The sequence below is a fragment of the Buteo buteo genome, chromosome 2, assembly GCF_964188355.1.
Source record: "Buteo buteo chromosome 2, bButBut1.hap1.1, whole genome shotgun sequence".
Classification (NCBI taxonomy): Eukaryota; Metazoa; Chordata; class Aves; order Accipitriformes; family Accipitridae; genus Buteo; species Buteo buteo.
The window spans coordinates 57896851-57915371 of NC_134172.1; the positions used below are offsets into that span (position 1 = coordinate 57896851).

The 18521-nt window shown below is 38.6% G+C and overlaps 1 protein-coding gene across 24 annotated transcripts in view; it reads right to left on the bottom strand.

Moving 5' to 3' along the window:
* Nucleotides 1-15477: 15477 nt before the first annotated feature.
* CLASP2 (cytoplasmic linker associated protein 2) overlaps nt 15478-18521 on the bottom strand; it is a 152798-nt gene continuing 149754 nt past the window's right edge. For all 24 annotated transcript variants that reach the window (XM_075056125.1, XM_075056089.1, XM_075056061.1 and 21 more), the window contains one exon: nt 15478-17750. In XM_075056125.1, the coding sequence (XP_074912226.1) occupies nt 17664-17750 (87 nt within the window). In that variant the 3' untranslated portion in view covers nt 15478-17663. The remainder of the gene's footprint in view (nt 17751-18521) is intronic.

An 18521-nucleotide genomic window follows, 5' to 3' on the forward strand; every position in this document is an offset into this window, starting at 1 on the left:
GCCTGGGGCCGCCGCCCCCGCGCTACCCGCCTCCACGAGAGTAGTGACGGAAGCCGGCTCTTGTAGGACGAGACGTGTGCTCTGTCAGAAGGGGCAGGGAAGCGGGGGGGGCGATCCGCCGTGAGCGCTGCAAGCAGGGGGAAGGCGGGGGTAACGCGGGCCTCTGCCCCCGCCCCTGGTTCCAGCTCATATCAGGCAAAGGTTCTTACAGCGCAGTAAGTTAACTTACTTCAGGGTAGGGTAAGAGCCGGTGGAGGCTGAATAACCAATTAATACTGGGGGGAGAGAGACAAAAAGATGCAGCAGTACGCACAAGGTGGAAAATTACTTACTTTTTTTGCCTAGCATACTAGCTAGCATATACTATATAAATACACCACTTAATTTGAGGAACAAAATCTCAGCACCTCTGCATCCTGGACTCAGAAGTCTCCAGTTTGTTAAAACAGGAGCATTCACAAGTCGTGAAGGCTCCCACGGCAGGCAGGACTAACTCTGGAGCTCAGAGGAACATACTCTGGGCTCAGAACCCCCTGGTCGCCTAATGGCTAGGAGGAAGCTGCTGTAAATGGACATACAGGAAGCAGATACTACTGTTGTCATCTTCAGGTTAAACTGCATCCACGTGCAGTAAGGTGAAAAGTGCAGTACCTAGAAAGAATTTTCTTAGCTTAGTACTCATTTTCTTTGTTTCTCTCTGGCCTTTGAGTTGTTTCTCAGCCCATTTTCTAGCAATGTAAGTCCATTTTGTACGGTTTTAGCTGCATTAAGACTGCCTTTCGCTGCTTTAACAGGCCAAACCGAGCTAAAGCCAGGCTTACTCAAGTAGCATCAAATTTGTCCTTCTGGGGTATGAATTTATATTTTGTAAAAATTACTAAGGTAGCTTCATTTTATGCTGTTACTAAAATTGACTATTTTATATTTTCCAAGGAAAGGATCGAAGAGGCAGCTAAGCTTTTAATAAATAATTCTTACTGATTATAATGGCCTGGCAGAGAACACTAGGAGGAATGCAAGGGAGAACTATAACTGCCAGTGGTTTAGATTATAATCCTGTCCCCTCTGGTCATAAAATACTTAGTCTGGTGAGGGGTTGCTAATAGGGTAAGTTACCAACAACTTCATGTAAAGAAGGGGTCTCAAAAAAACTCAAATGTTAATAATTCAGAGGATAGTTAAATAATTTTATGAGAAGTTTCCTTAAAATGAAACATCCAGTGAATAAACTACAGAAGAGTACCAAGACCGTAAAATGCATTTTGATCATACAGATACATGCTTTGAGTACCATCACACAAGTTTTTCAAAAGATAAAAGTCAGGAAGGCCCTGAGTTCATGAATGATTAACAAAATACCAGCTGTTGTTTGAAATGTACATACGACATCCTTCAAAGATAGAGAAGCACACAGACCACCTTTTATGATTTTCAAAGGCAATTTGTAAAGGTAAGATATGGCTGCCAGCTTGTCCAGAAAATGGTACTGGTATTTTTGCTGCTGTAATTGATGTAAAAGTTCTCTGCCTATCTGAGGACAGAGGAATGATTCATCTGCATATAAGAGGAAGCTTAAAAAAGAGAAATTTATGAAGAGGGCATGGGCTCACGGACAAGTCACTAGCACGGGCACTAGCTACCAAGTTACAGGTTTTAGTGAGAAGAATTGAAATTGCCACAGGCAAAATACCTCCTTTAAGCCTGACAAGATGACAACAATACCCTGAATTCATTAATTTATTATTACGGTGGAAATATGTTAGCACTTCCGAAGATGGTAGCAACACAAATGATGGCATTAATTAGTTTCAGTGACTGTTACAGGGTGTTTGTGGTCCAGTTAATAAATTAGGAGGCATTATTCAGCACACAATAGTAGTGACTACAAAGTTAGTTTAAACTCCTGTCATTGAAGAATTAACAGAATTTTCACTGAGAACTCAGACCTTACCCTAAGCAGACATTTGTAGACCTAAAGGGGACTTTGTAAGTAAGGTAGCATAAATAACACTAAAAAGCACTTTTGTAAGGGGTACAAGAGAAAGTGGTGGTTTGTGGAAAACTAAAAGTAATGCACTTTCTGCTTCTGACAGTAGAGATATAAGTTAAGACAGGATCCAAGACCAGAGAAGCCAGGTACAGTTTGATTTATGCATAGCAAAACTGGTTTATCTGTTTACTAGCAGTTACAAGATCATAAATTGATGATTTTTATACTGGGAATTGTTTTCTTCTGACCTAAATTCCAACCTCTGCTGAGGGTATCTTGAGTGGATACAGTAAGACCCATCCTCTTGCAGTTCAGTCTTTAAAAGTTGGGTAAAACTTGTCCATGAGAAACAAACTGACTGTTAGTATTTCTGAAGATGTTATCTTTAGCTATTTTAGGACGCAAAGTGTCCTTTTTCTGTTAAAATACGAATATTAACAGCGCATACATTTTTCTTCAGCATTATTTGCATCCCTGGCTAATTTACAACAAGTTTTCTGCAGAAGTTTGTGGTGTGTGTTTAGTTTTTGTTGTTTTTCAAGTACACTGTGATGTCTTTTTCTGGGGCAGGTTGCTAGATCAGTCCTGTTCTCAGATCATCTGCTGGAGGATCAGCAGTGCACACAAACACCGCTTTTCAGCCAGATCTAGCCGGCTCCAGTGTATGGGGTTGTACCTTCAGTGCAAATCAGCTCAAGTACTCAAATCTCTAGTTATAGTAATTATGATGCAGTGTTCTCAACTTTTGCCAAAAGAGTTTAAAAATAACTTCAGGCAGATAGTGATTACAAACAGAAACATTGAAAACAAAAAATTCTGTATTCTATTTTTCATTTTTTACACTAGCCTTGTCATTTTTTTAATGCCTATGGTTGACGTTTTGCATATTGTAGTATGAATGGTAGCTGCTTCCATTTTTTTTTTTTAATTTATTTTTAATCCTACTCTTTCTGTTAGTCTTCCCACAATTTAACTTTTGGGACGATTTGCTGCTAAACTTCTATATTGGCCTTATACTCAGGGAGAGCAGAGTCAAGTTCAAGCTATTTTAAAGACTAAGGAAATAAAGAATACAGATTCCTACTGCGAAAGTAAAGTTGTTCTTATTCTTTACGAGCAACAAAGAGTCTTGACTGGAAAAATTGTCACACTTTTGATGCTGTCTGTATTCCACAGAAAACTAGAGTGGGTTTAGCCAAATAGGAGCCATTGAAAATTCACATATAGTACATTTTTAAATGCCTTTTTCCTAATAAAATTCCTATTCTGCAACATAGACAATATAAGCCCCATGCAGAGTCCCACAAGTTAGGCACATGAGCCTCTTTTGAGGATGAGATTGCAGAATTTGTGCCCAAATTTTTAAATATTTACTTGTCAGTAAGGCTGAGAGTAGAGGCTGCCGGGGAGAGGAGACTCCTTACACTTTATAGAATGATAACAGCTTTCTTCCTGGCTCTCTCCCAAGCTTTCCCTACACAAAAAAAGATTCAAAACTTGCTACCTGCCTGGTGAAATTGTCTAAAACAGGAGTTAAGCATTTTGAGATCTCAAATTGCTTCTCTAACCCGCTGAGCAGGCCAAATCCACAAGCCTAACTTGTCTGAGATGACATTCCCTGTGGCCGTGCACTTACGTTTCTGCATGTCCCTGTCACCAGACCGACTAACTGGAATTGGAGACTTAATACAACAGAGAGCAAGTGCATGCAATAGGAGCCTGATTTTGCAAATATGTCTTTGTAAATGCGTTGTAAGTACAGTTTTACTGGGAAGTTGGAGAAGGGATCCTGGGACACTCCTTTCTCTATCCACTCTTCACTAGGCTGGCTGGCATCCTCCCCTGAAGTCAATTGCTGTTTCTAAATAAGCCTTACTGACACCCAGATGCAGGACTGAAGTGTGGTGCTTCCCTAAGGGGGAAGCGCTGAGGACAGAGCTGGACAACTTGATGATTGTGACCAGACTGAAGCCTAGTGCCTGAACTGGTTTGCAGTCTTTCTGCTTGTGGTAATCGGCCTCAAGGGCCAATCTTGTTAGCTCCTGTACACCACCCTTAATTTATGAACGTGTCCCCGCTGCGTTGTATTTCAATACCAAAACACAGATGCATGGTGCCACCCAAACCTAAAGGCAGGTGCTCAAAAGTGTGTGGGAGGAGTAACTGCAGAGGGACTCAGATAAGGGTGGGAAAGCAGAAACAAATACAGGGAAGCAATGAAGACAGACAAGGATGTAGTGAAAATGGGCCCTGCGAAAAGCTAGGAGGGGACGCACCTCTAGGCTGAAGAGAGAAGGGGGGACTGGAGGTAGGAGTGGACATCCTCACTTTCCCTTGCTTCTTTGGTTGCTTTTGCACTGGGAGCTGTGCACGTCGCTTGTAAACGGGACTGCATCAGGGAACTCCAGCACCCGTTCTTCATTTCTATTTTACTACTCAAGCCAATAGAAGCAGTGCTGTGTTTGCTACATATTTGTGTTAGCCAACCTAAATTTCAAATCACCCTGACCGTTGTATTGAAGTGGATTGATTTTATAAAACTCCACTGCAGTTTTCATTAGTTTCACTCTTTGGAACCCAAATATAACCTCAATTCCTTTGCTTTTTTTAAACGTAAAACTTAACACATTTCTAATAAAAACACGCCACTCGACAATTCTACAGGAACAGAAGTAATGTTTTGATAGAGCAATAGGCATGAGACTACCAACATACAAAAAGCCATGTCAAGGTAGATGATTAAACACTGTCATGTTTATATACATTGTATTTAGCCAAAAAGCAATAAGCTAAAGTTTAATACAGAGAGTGAACTACACTGTAAATTGAAACTCAATTAACATCAAAATTATCTAGAATCTATGAGCCTAGCTCTTGTCAAAGCACAATCATTTCTAATTATAAGAAAAATTTGAATACTGTACACAAGTAATATTTTAGTCACAAAGAGGTAAAGTAGGTTCATAGCTCATAGGAATATGCTGATGCAATAAGTTATATATTGCATCAGAATTTGAATGCAAAGCGATTAGCCAGCATGCCTGCACTGATACGACAAGCAGCCCGTAGTCCTGATCCCACAGACCAGCTGAGCTGCAGCAGATAATCAAAGTAGACACGAAACATTAAGGTATTCATAAGTCTGTATTACTTCATATAAACAGAGTTTTATCTACAGACTGCGAACATAACTTGAAAAAGAAACAAAAAAATAACGCATCTGTGAATATCATATTGAGCAGTAAAACATTACTATCACTGGGTGCTAGTGCACATGTACTGTGGCATGGTTCGTGAAAATCGTGGAGCTATAGTAAAGTAAATCTCCACTGTGTTGACTGTACTGCTCAAGCTATTCTCAAAGGCTCTGTGATCACCAGCTCTATTTGAAAGCTTGAACTTGTGAATTAGCAAAAGCTGTGCAGTCTGCATTCTTGTGTGTTATAGCAATATAATTATTATTATTAAAAATCACACCCATTCTTTCTTACCGCAGGTAGCTGGTGTTACTGGTGGGATACTGGTGATGGTGATAATGTTCAGGCTGGCTGTGCCAGAAAAGCATTTTGGGATGAGATGAAGCGTTGTGCTCAGCTAAGAGATGGTCACTGCAGTGATGGGAGAGAGGAAAATAAACAAATACACACATTCAGATTAAAGTTGCAGTTGGGTGCCTTACATTTAGCTGCTGCCAGCAAGTTTGCTGGTGTCACTCTCTCCAGAAGAGGCAGGTGGCTGAAGCCTTGGCTGGTCCCCACCTACCCTCCGGCTCCCCAAACTTGCTGTGCTGTTAGCTGCTGCCCAGCTGCAAGGCTTTATTGCTAGCTGATGTGACATCAAGTGCAACTCAGACCTCACCAGCATCCCCATTGCTCTCCTCCCCTCCCTCCAACACTGTTGGAGCATCACTAAGCAGTACTGCATGTTAGAGCCAGGAGAAAGCGATTTCAGAGCATTTCTGCCTCAGAGAGGCATGTGGTTCCCTCCTTACACAGTCTGCTCAGAGTACTTGAACACTATAACCCGCATAGGAATGACTGACTGAAGAGAAAAAGGTGGAATACACAACGACCTCTTTAAGGCAAGCAAGATGCCTTCTCGGTAGTGTTTAGACTGTATCCCCTTTGCCTGGTCATTCTGTACATGTTCAAGTGGCAAACTTCTACAGAGTACAACTTTATAGTTACCTTTTTGCCATCAAAAAAGATTTTAACCACCCCCCCCCACCTCCCCCACCCCCCAACCATGAAAACACTGTCAAACTGCAGGAAGAATATTTATTCCAACATCCACCCACATCACCCCTCACACATGCTTTAGGGAAAAATCATATTCAGATGCAAACCAGCTGCTTGGTGCACTCATGTCTCAGTGCCATTTGCTTGCCTGGGTTTGCAGCCAGGCTTGTAGTATCTACTTTAAAACACACAAAATAGTACTGGTTGATCCTGCTAAGACCTTGACAATCAGAAATAAAAGGTGGCACACATCCAAAAACCTTATCTGAAAATAGTTACCTGCAGAGGGCACCCATTCTGCTTGAAATAGGATGGACTACTGACAAATAGCAGTAGGTTTTCAGTGGGGGTTGGTGTTTGGGTTTGTTTTGTTTTGTTTTTTTAAATACCACCTCCACACAAGCATCCATTGCTTGTTCCCTGCAGTTCATTTTATAAAAAGATACTTTTAAAAGGTGGTGCAATATTGTGACAACATGCAGGCTATGAAAATCAGAATATCAAAGAGCAAGGTTCTGGAAAAGAAAAAGGAATTATTTCTTATTAGAGTGAAAGTAATACGCAGCAATCAAAAAAAACCAAACCCACAGATAAACAACATTGTTGGCTGTTTTTTTTCCTAGCACGAGGCAGTTCTCCCTTAAATTACCATTCTTATTCAACATCAAACACCACAAACAAAAAGCAAAGGCCAGAATAATAACAGAAGAGGAACCATAAACATGGGAAGAGAAAGAAACACCCACAAGAGACACTGTCCAGAAAAGCAGACAAGAACTGGGACTGCTGGTTTAGTGATTCTAAGAGGTTATTCTCTTGCAAGAGGCACCTGGGTACCTCAAGGAGGGCTGTCAGAACACAGACCTGCTTGCGTGCCCAAATTTATCTTTGCTCCAGCAAGGGTGAAAGCCAGAGGGATCTTTTCAGGGTTAGTTTTTCCACTTACATGTCTATATGTAACTGCATACTCTTAATAAGCACCCTCCTAGCAGATGTAAAGGGCTGGACAAGTCCCAGTGATCACTGCTGCATTTTTTTAATAATTAATTTGATCTCAGTGACAGAGTACATATCCTGCTATCCAGTTTGCTCCATCTACTGGTAAGTCATAAAATAAAATCACTGTCTCCAGTCCTAGATTTAGGCAAAGATGTTAAATGTGTATGGCATGTTGTATTTGGAAGCCCCATTTCCCTTGACACTGATTATTCTCAAGAAAATGACTACAAATCCCTCAAACCATCTTCACAATCTTCCCCTGGGGCTGGCATGAGCTTCCCATAGAGGGTAGGCATCTGTTTTGTGCTGTGACTTCTATTAAACGGAAATAGTAAAACCACCGATTTCCCTTAACTTGAGCTTTCAGTCCCTAGCACAGAATTGCTCCCACCTCTACGTGTATCCCACAGAGCTCATGTGGCTTTAAATTATCAGGCACTTCCCCCCCCCACACACAAAGTAGCCTCTTGCTTTTGAGAGATGCTGGTTTGTCAAAATGCAGGTGGGAACACTGCAGTTTTGATCAGTCTTTTTTTGTGAAGTCCAGGAGAGGACTTGTGAGCAAAAGCAGTTAAGATTCCCAGATGAATCAGTAGCCTATTTTATTTTTTATCTATATATGTACACTAAAAAACTGCACTCCTATTTTTCCCCTTCAGCACAAAAGTAACTTTGTTACTAGCCCTTTTAGAATTAATTTATGTCTTTTTAAATAACACAAACAACATATAATAAGTACTAGATTTGTTCTTGCATCAAGACAGACAACTTGCTGTTGTTGAAAATAACCACCCCAGGGGAGCCCAGGCACACAGCTGCAGATTAAGCTACTGGCCAGGGTTTAACCTGTGTGTTTTGAGTGTAGATAGTGAGCAACAGCTGTTAGGCCGAGGTACTTTAGTTCTCTGATTTCCATCCTCTCTACCATTAGCTTGCCCAGCTGTTAATAACGCTTGTGACTCGACTGACCACAGCAGTAGGCCATAAAAAACCCCACAGGAGCATCACAGCAAACATGCCCCTTCAGTCTCTTACCTTCATTTGGTTTTTCAAGTATTATGCTTACACAGACTAAAATTAACAGTCATTGGTTACATCCAAAAAGCTACTGCCTCAAAGAGATTGGGTGTTTTTTACTAGAGGAGGGTGAAATGATGAATGCTATTCTGATCTCAGTTTCTAAGTACCTGCTTCTTATAAAAGGCAGAAGTTCAAGGCCTGCATTATGGGTACCCCTCCTGGTATCCGAACTATTTCAAACTTGAGAGAGTGTGGCCACAAAAGGTGCCACTACAAACGATCATAGCCCACCGTGACCACTGTTCCCGATGGTGTAAGAGAAGCAAAGCAGAACCAAATCTTGTGGACTTCCACACAAAAGCCCTGTGGAAATGGAAAATTTGCCTCTTTTTTTTCTCTCCAAGGGTTGACAAGCTTATCACTCACAGAAGCTTCAAGTTCCTTGTATGGAAAGTACTAGACAGAACATGTAGGAAAGATGTTATTATTCAAACTGAAATTAAACACTACCAAAAAGAAATCAGTATTTCTTTTCTTTTTTCTCTTTACAGTCTTGTGTTTTGACTAATCTTTGTTGCAAACAGCGTACAGGTAAAACTTCCATAGCTTTTTTTTTTTTAAATCAGGATAAACTTTCCAGGCTATATTTAATTCTGGTATTGTGCCTCATGAAGCACTGTATATTCCCCACACCCACACCTGCTGCCCTTGACTAACCTCTAGACATAAAGGTATGTGGTTACCCGGTCTTGCAAGTTTGGGGACAAATAAGGTGAGTTTTTTACCTTGTACTGTTTACTGTTAAGGGGCTATTTTTGTTTCTCACTTTATGATCTGCCCAGTAAGTACTAAAACAGATCTCAGCAAAAGAGCATTGTATACACAAACAACAAGACATTATTTATTTAAAACATCTCTTACTTTAAGGCTTGTGTATGGCATGCAAAGTCCAACCTCAAATTTAAGGTGGGGAGGCTAATATTTTGCTAATGGGTGGATCTGCACTGAAGTTAAGTACTTCAGCATATGGTGCCTCAATACTTTAGTTGTTGGATTTTTCCATGAACAGCATCCAAAACGATGAGGTCTCCTAAGGTATCATTCAGTTTGCTCATCTTTTTTATAGTGATCAGACTCCTCACTTCATTTTCTGATTGCCCATCTGAGAACTACAACAAATGACCTTAAATATTGGTATTGTAACTGGTTATATACACTGAATGTCATCTTTGCTCTTTGTTTTTACCAAGTAAAAAATATTCTACACATAACACCACATGGAAAAACTCAGTCAGGTACCACGTAAGACATCGTAAATTCAGTATATATTCCAAAAAAATTATTTAAAGGAAGTTTTTGCTGTCCAGTCATGATTTTTAGTTGTGCTTGAAATACTAGGTCAGTTTAAAATCAGAAGTTGGGTTTATATTTATGCAGGAGCAATCCCCACATACTTCAGCCCCAAAACAGAGTATAGAGAAAGTACTGTTATTTTGATGAGTCCTATTTGGTCTTTGGACACTTTTTGGTTGTGTAACAGTTGCTGCCAAAGGCAGGAAATTAAAACACCCATCAAACCAGATATCAGTGACCCTGTTCACCTGAATGACTACATAACAGTGAGGTATTCAGATCTAGATGATACCCCCTGCTTGGATAGGCTATAAATCCATCATACATATATGTGAAAGGTCCCGAAATGTATTTCTAGCCCCTCTTTCTATGCACTTTTGAATACACAACTGTCTTTCCTATATATGTTGTTAGTGGGATTGTATTCCTTGCCACTACTATAACAAACTTAAACATTGCCAAGCAAGAACTTCTGCATGCGATCCACTGCTGCACTGACTTGCACTTCTCCACACATCTCCTGACACACTAAGAGCTGACCCAGCCCAGTACTATCACTATGTCTGGTCATCTGAAGGTGGCAGAAGTACGCAACCACTGTATCTGTTCAGTGCAGCAAAGGATAAGCAGCAGTGCCTGCATATTCTCCATGTCCACCTGCCACTTTTTTCCTGGACTGTTGGATCATTTTAGACATCCTGATCAGGGCCTACTTAATGTTGAAGCACTGCAAGGACTGCTGCATTTACCAGTCCTTCCTCTGTGATACAGAAGAACTCTTGAGAAGCAGGGCTGCCAATAAAAGGAAAGGGGAAATGGGAAAAACCATAAAGAACATTTTTGGTAGACCTCCTAAATTCCAGGAGAAATCTTAGGATGCTAGCAGCACAGAGACAAGGCAACACAGCACAGGGAATCTGACCAGAACGGCACTCTGCTTGATGCATAAGAGTGCTGAGCACACTAAATACTGCCAACAGCTCCTTCTCATCACTTGGGTGAAATATTTCAGATACGTAGCAGACCATGTGCTTGAGATTGCTTCAGTGTCTCCTTGACATGAGGCACTTGGAGAACTAACTTTATATGGAAAAGAGAAATACCAATTACTTCCAATGCTCAAGTGTTAGTTTACAAAAAATGTACATTTAGCTGCTTCTGAAGAATGCAAGGTATACTCCTTTCCTCATGGGATCTATCCCCTTTTAAAAAAGTCTGGAAGTCTCCACTGCAGGGTGTTCCTGCTCTGTAGTTTATTCCTCCATCGTCATATTCCTCACATAACCTACCTCTGAATCTAAGAAGATGCAATTAAGGTGCTGAAGTATGAACTGAGGAATAAATGTCTTGCTGACTTCACATCTTATGAGATGGAGGCATGCTAGATACTACCTTTGCTTTCTTCTACTGCCTTTTAGGAAGACTTGAAGGCCTGCAAAGGAACCTATAACATGTAGATCATTTGTAGGCCTAAAGAGATTTAGACAGCAGCATTGCCCAGAGAAAATTTTTATTTATTCTATCACACCATACCCAAATCAAAACTTAAGTTAGCAGGTTTTACTGGCTGTGGCAAAAGACGGAGTTAGGTTTTTTTTGTAGAAGATTCAGAACTCTGTAAAGGGGGACAAGTTCAAGTGTTTGTTATCTGATATTCTATGCTTGCTGTGCACCTGCTTCGTAGCCTAAAAATCAGTACTTGGACTCCCAGACTGCTGCAGCAATGTAGGCTTCCTGCATGTTCAACGCTCTGAGGCAGCTTTGGAACATTTTCTAGCATTGGGCTGTCTTGGCTTTGTGGACAAAATCCTCCAACATCAGTGTTCTCCTCTTAATTCCCAATGCAGAAAGCCAGACATTCTGTATTCCAAGAAAATCTCCTTCCTAAAAACATTACAAACCACAGGGGATTTTTAAGGTTTTTAAGAGCAAGAGCTACAACTTACAGGGGGTTAAATTAAGTATATACACCATGTCTGTCTTCTCATATTCTGTAACAACCCTGTTGTTTTCCACTTTCTAACAGGGCAAAAGTCTCCTTTCTTACATGGTTCAAGAAGCAGTGGCTTATTAACAGGCTTCTGAGAAAGGGCAGCCTTGGATGATACCAGCAGTTACTTCTGAGTAAGGCTTTAAAAAGTTTCATCTGACAATTTCTGAACAATCAGGTAACATCCAATTAAGATTTCCCCTCTTAGGCAAATACAGTGATGCATGAAAACTCCTTGGGGAAAACAGGTAATTTCATCTGGATAAAACAGTTCAATTGATTAGTTGGCCAACATGGCCACAGCTGTCATCTGAAAGATCAAAAACCATATCAAACACCTCAGAAATTCTCTGCATAAACCACAACCATCTATAATGGCATTTAGTATGGTGTAAATACTATCATGTAAAAATGTTTTATCCACATCAGTTTAAGTTGTGCTGAAAGGCCAGAAATTACTATTTTACCACTTAAGAGGCTTTTTGCACTTGTATACCATTACAGTTACATTTCAAGTGTATTATATCAGATTAGCAGATTAATTAAGCATTTTAAAACATGCTAATCTGCAATTCTAATTGAAACAGACACATCCAATTCCCCTACAGGCTTGCACTTCAGCTGTTTAAACCAAGTTGAAATCACAGTTTCCTCGTCTTCCCTGGTATTTTAACATGAGCTACATATGCTCAGGCTAAACAAACTGTGCCAAAACCCCAGTATTTTATATACCCTCCCGCCCTTACAGGCAGACTCTCAAAGCCCAAGACAGATATTCACTTTTGCCAGCATCTCTGGCAGAAGCTTCTGATCCCAGGGTGCTGCTGGAGGACCAGTCTGAGATTGTTCCCCAATCTGATTTGTCTGGAATAGAGTAAGGGAGCTCCCACAAGGAACTCTGCGGGCTCTGCCGTGAGCAGAGATGACTAGATGGTGAGGGAATACCTGACCAGTCTAGCTGACTTTTGAGAACGTCTGTCTGCTGCATAACTTAAATCTGTGTGTTTGTTTTTACTGGTATATACCTTCCTTGGATAGACAGGCGCTACCTTTAAAACTAGCCTGACACACAGTTAACAAAACTGACCACAGTACTGATTTTAGTATAAGTTTATAGAGGTCCAAAGATGCACATTGGTGGACAATGGCACAATCTGGGAAAGGAAGCACACTAAAATGGAAAACCTGTAAAACTTTGATGAAGTTTAGTTACCTTTCTACCTACTGCCAGTGGTAACAAGTCTGGATATCAAACAGTTACACGCAGGTATGCTGCTTTTTCCACTGAAGGTATTTTGCATGTTTCGCTATCTATCATTTTTCCAGTCTGGCTCCCTCAAGGTATGTTTCATTACAATCACTTATATCTACCTAAAATACATCAAGAGTTACAGAATTTTTATATTTCATAGAAAATAATACAGTATTCAAAACTGCTTGCAAAATACCATGTCGAATTTTCCAAGAGTTATTGTTAAACAGCAATTTAAAAACATAGTTGCAATTCTGTCCCAGCAGAAATTACCTATTAGCAAACTTTCCCTAGTAGGGAACTTCTCATTAAACACGATTATCCTGAAATCCTATCAGCAAATGAAGAAATTTGTTAACTGGCATAATCCAAGCTGCACAGTTTGGGAACCCTGAGGTCTTAAAATATACTTAAATATGCAAACATGCACACAATATAGAAAAACCAGAAAATGACGTTTGATTTTTTTTTCCACTTGTCAGACTAGCAAGGACATAGCACAATTAGTCTCTCAAACTTCCCACATTACCGAAAATCTTCTGTGTTTTAACAAAAAAAAAAAAAAAGAAAAAAATTAATCTGTTTAAGAGAACACTTATAATACACAAAACAAATCTTTAAAGCATGTGCTTTTAAAGAGTTGGAAAACTTAATTACAAAATGTACGGGGAAAATGTACCAAGTTTTCTTTAGGGAATGTAATATGAATACTGACTTTCATCTTACCTGGAAGTAGAATGCAACTGCAAACCTGATCAGTTTACTGTTTTAATTGGGAGAAAACATCAGTTTTCTCTCTCCCGATAACCCCCCAGTTCCAAAACAGCCCATTTATCCCCTGCATATTTATGTTTATTGTGTTCTGTGTTTCTGCTTGCTATGTCCCAACCTGACACAGTGAAAGTTACCACAACCAGCTGAACCACTCTCACTAGCCTATCACAGGGAGTAAGTGCAGCGTAATTCAACAGATTTATTCCTCAAGATTATTTTCTCCTTAATGATTGTTTTCAAAGGGACATCACCACATTCAGAATTTGAATTCTTTTCCTGAAAATTAAACTGTGAGCAGTTTGGGCCTGCATTCTCAACAGGCTTTTTACATGGGTATGTTTGTGAATTTACCCAAACATTTAAACATTCATAGAAACTACTAAGAATATAGAAGTGTTTCAGGATACAAATGTTTGTTCTTTTGGCTCTAGGACTCAGACCACAAATAATAAACACAACTCAATCTGTTCCAACCTTTATCTTCAAAAACAAACAAGCAACCCAAGTCAGGAAAATTTACATCATCAGCTCTCCTTTCAATTCACATTTACTATCCCAACTTCCTTGCCAAGACTTCAGCTGAACATCATGTGTTACTCAAAATTCTTTAAAGCAAATGACATCTGAGACATCCATGATATGCATTTCCTATGCCAATTCTGCATGTAGCTTGCTTTCCTTCCTCTTTTTTAAGCCCAAACCCAACCTTTAAGAATTACATTTCAGTATTCAAATGATTGCAATTATCTATCTTTACAGAATATTAGAAAGAAATAAAGAAACCATTTCTGAAAGAACAGCATCTTATAATTGTCCTAATTTTTCCCAGACCTTTATGCTAATCCATTAGAGAAACCACCTCCAGCAGGAACATAAGGCATGACTAATCATTGCTCGAATTTAACTGAGCTAATGTCTATTTATAATATAGGAAATGAAGGCAAAAAGCAATGCAGTGAATCTGATAACTGGCTGCAGTGGAAATAATTTTGTTGCAAATTCTTACACTCTCATGGTTCCATGTAATGTAAACAGATTCTACCCACTATAGCAGTCCCATCTTTGGTGGAAACAGAACTAGTCATATCATAAGTAAAATATTCCTTTAAATATATTACATTTAGATATTTAATACATGGGCTATCCACACATAGAACATTTAAAGATGGCTTAGAACCAAAAAACTGATGGCAAAACTTTATGTAAATATCTTCCTCCCCCCGCTAACTGGAGCAAAATTTTTCAGTCATATAGGGGATAAAAACTACTTCCTTTCTACCAATCTTTGTTTATACATAAAAAAATTAGGTTCATCCAGAATATATACTGTATACTTCAATAACTTATTTTTTCAGTATGAAATAGCATCTTCAAATAGATGACAAACAGCAGTCATCTGGAAATGATCCTCTGAAAATAAATATTACCTGTAGAAAAAGCAGGAATTGCATATGGGACTATTAAGCTTAGAATTTAAAGTGACCTTCGTATAATCAAAATGTAAACTACAAGGTTGTAGACTGAAAAATATTTTTGAAATATTAAAAAATGCAAACAATGTATAATGTACAAATAAAGGAAATAGTAAACAAGAAACCTGCCTAGATGAAGGAAACTGGGTGTTCATAAAGATTCTATTCAATTTCCAAAAAACATTTTTCTCTAGTATACCTATATTCACAACATGTTCTCAAATGCCAAGTCAGATTTAGTAACAAGAGTGTATAAAGACACATCATTTGGACACACAGAACATGAAGATTAAGATAAATTTTTTTTTAACCAATGTTGTATCAATCACATATATAATTATTCTTATAGCATGTGATAAAATAACACAAAACCAGAATGTATACATTGCTAATTTTTTAAGTAATGTTATGTACATTTTATTGCCAGTATATGCACAATGGTAAGCATAGAACTATAAATACATAATGTAATTAAACAGTAGAAAACAACAAGAATGTTACACGTAACAAAGGAAAGAAAGAGGAGATACTATTTTCTTGGTGTAGCTGCTAAGAAGGGCTAGTAATGAGTTATGACAGTCTTGATTTTAAGTCTTTACATACATTTCTACAACTTTCCTCCAAATAAATCTCTGCAACAGCATTGCTTCTTTAACAAACACATCTTAGCTCTTTCTATTGCATTTACTGTTTCACTAAAGTGAAAACCACCTTTCATATAACTACGAGCATCTGGCTTAATTTTTATTCAGTTTTGCTTTTCAGGGTTCCTAGTAAGTAAAGTGTATAAGTAGTTTCTTATGACATTTGGCTGCAGTGTTGAAGAATAGAGTTTTGAATACACATTAAATGATAATTTGGAAAAAAAAAAAAAGATTTTCTGTAGATAGTTCTTCCACCGGGTGCTATTATGCAGCAGCTCAGTCAAGAATTAGTCACCCTGAAGAGGTAGAGAGAATTTTAGCCTAGCATAGATCATCATCCTTGGCACCACTATTTTCTCTCTTATCAGGATACACTTCCTACAACTAGACAACATCACAGTCAAAGGAAAAACAAGTGAGGGGAAAAAAAAAAGTTCCACCATTCCTGGGAAGGGCAATGTTCCATCCCAGTTCTCAGCTAATTAGCTTGCTGCTTATATCCAAAACAAAAACAAAAAAAACAAAAAAACCAAACAAACAAAAAAAACAAAAAAAAAAAGAAAGAAAGAAGAAAGACAACATCTAGGGACACATTTACTTGATCTTTGTTCTCTTTCCATTATCAAGTTCATAAATACAAAGAACCATTATTCACAATAAACTAACTCTTTTTCAAAAATGGAAAAACAAACCCTGGAAACATTTCCACACCTTAATGCAGATGGGTCTTGAGGATGCTATTCAAGAAAACCATGCAAATAATTTGGTGCAGCTTTCCCTACTCATCCAAAATATATATATTTTTTTTTGTTTAAATTAAAAGGTGGCAAGATCCATAGCATTTGTGACTATTTCCCCCCCCCCCCCCCTTTAAATTCAATGCAGAAAATCTTGGTGCTTTTAGGAAGGTAACAAATAAATAGTTTTCTGCACTGTTGTCATAAAATCCCATGTGAGTTACAATACAAGACTACTTGTTCCAGCAATTAGGTTGAGAGGAAACATTCTAGTGATAAAGATAAATACATACTGAGCATGCTTGGGCAGAGCACTCCATTCTGAAGCATCCTGCTTGAAGAACGAAAGGTGACAAGGATGGTTAACGTCCATCAAGTGACCATTAACTTTGCTGCTAAAAAGCAGACTGCCACACTATCACCAGGTCAGCAATGCTACCCTGAAAGGGCTGTCTTCCACGTTAAGAGGTACTGGTTGTACCAGTCCTCTAATGCGCACACTAAATTCTTATTTATGCAACAAACATACAACCAATGAACAATATCACTTTTACAGAACTGGATCGAACCAGCTTTTTTTTTATAGGCATATTTCTCAATCTCTAGAATATCCCAAACAAGCTGTAAATAAGATGATGAACCACCAACACAGTGAACAAGTCTCACTGCAGTTCAGACTAGTTCAGCCTTGTTTCACATCACTTCTTGTTTCTAGCGAAGGACATGATACTCAAACAAAACAGCAATAAGAAAGTAATGTTATCTGCAGCTGAATAAAAGCAACGGAATTTATATTTTAACTTCTGAAGCTTAAAGCATACCATTTTAATTAGCATTAAAAAAAATATCTTTTTTTTTAATACAGTAACACTGGCAAAAGTTAGTGGGAAGACACAGAGGATTGCGAACAGGATAACTGATGGATTAGATTATTTTTCAATTTTATTCTGCTTTGATCAACTGATGTTAATACTGTTTTTCCTTGGATTTGGAATATTTCTATTGCAACAGTCACATGCAGGCTGAGGACAGCCGTTGGTTAAAGAAAACAAACAAACAAAACAAACAACCAACAGAAGAAAGGGAAAAAAACCCCAAGAAAAAAGTTCCGAAAGTTGTATGTAAGAATTTTCCTTTCACTGAAGAGGGCCTTGCCCTTGCTTTAGGAGACCGGGTTAACTCTTGTCAGCTTCATTAGCTTTGTCCAGACATATCTGCTGTTGTATCCCCTGGTCCAGAGCCTGTTTGTGCACGTTTGATGTAAAGGTTCAATAACTTCATCTGCAAATTTAAGCCAGAAATTCACCTTGTTTAGTATTTGCAAACTGTACAGACTACAGGAATGGTATAACAAAGGACACATTAAACCATTTTCTTTTCCCCAAAAGCAAAACTATATTTGACACAGTTGATTCAAAGGTAATATACTTGCCAAGGAAAACATCAAACACAGCAAAATTTGTCACAAGGAAACTGCTCAAACTTCTTTAAGGATGTAAAGAGGAGAATGATTTAAGGTAGCTAGATTAAGATAGATGGAATATTTTCCTCAAATTACAATGCTGTTCTAAAAGTAGGGGTTTGTGTGTTTGTTTTTTTTTTTTTCTTTCTTTCTTTCTCTTTGAAGTGAATGTTGAGGTTTTAAGCCTGTAGTTAAGTGTTGTTGATGCTGGTACTTACTAAAGTTACCAATACTGTCTAGAATCACATTCATTGCAATCACTGCCAGAGAGTATTTTTAAGATATAACCGTCTTACTCAGAGATATAAAAAAATTAACTGTGCTGGTTTATTCCCAAAGACAAAGAGATTCCCAGTTAACATACAGCTGTTTGCATGCAAAAAACTGTATGTAAGAGATGTCAATAAAATCATAAATATCCTGAACAAAAAAGGACCACACACTGATTACTATTATTATTATTTGAAATTAGTGGTACTGAAAGGACTGATGAAAGCAAAATAACAAGGAGGAAGAATAAATAAAACTCCTGTATGTAACATTTACACATTACATTTATTGCTTTCCAATCAGAACTTGCATGAAAAACA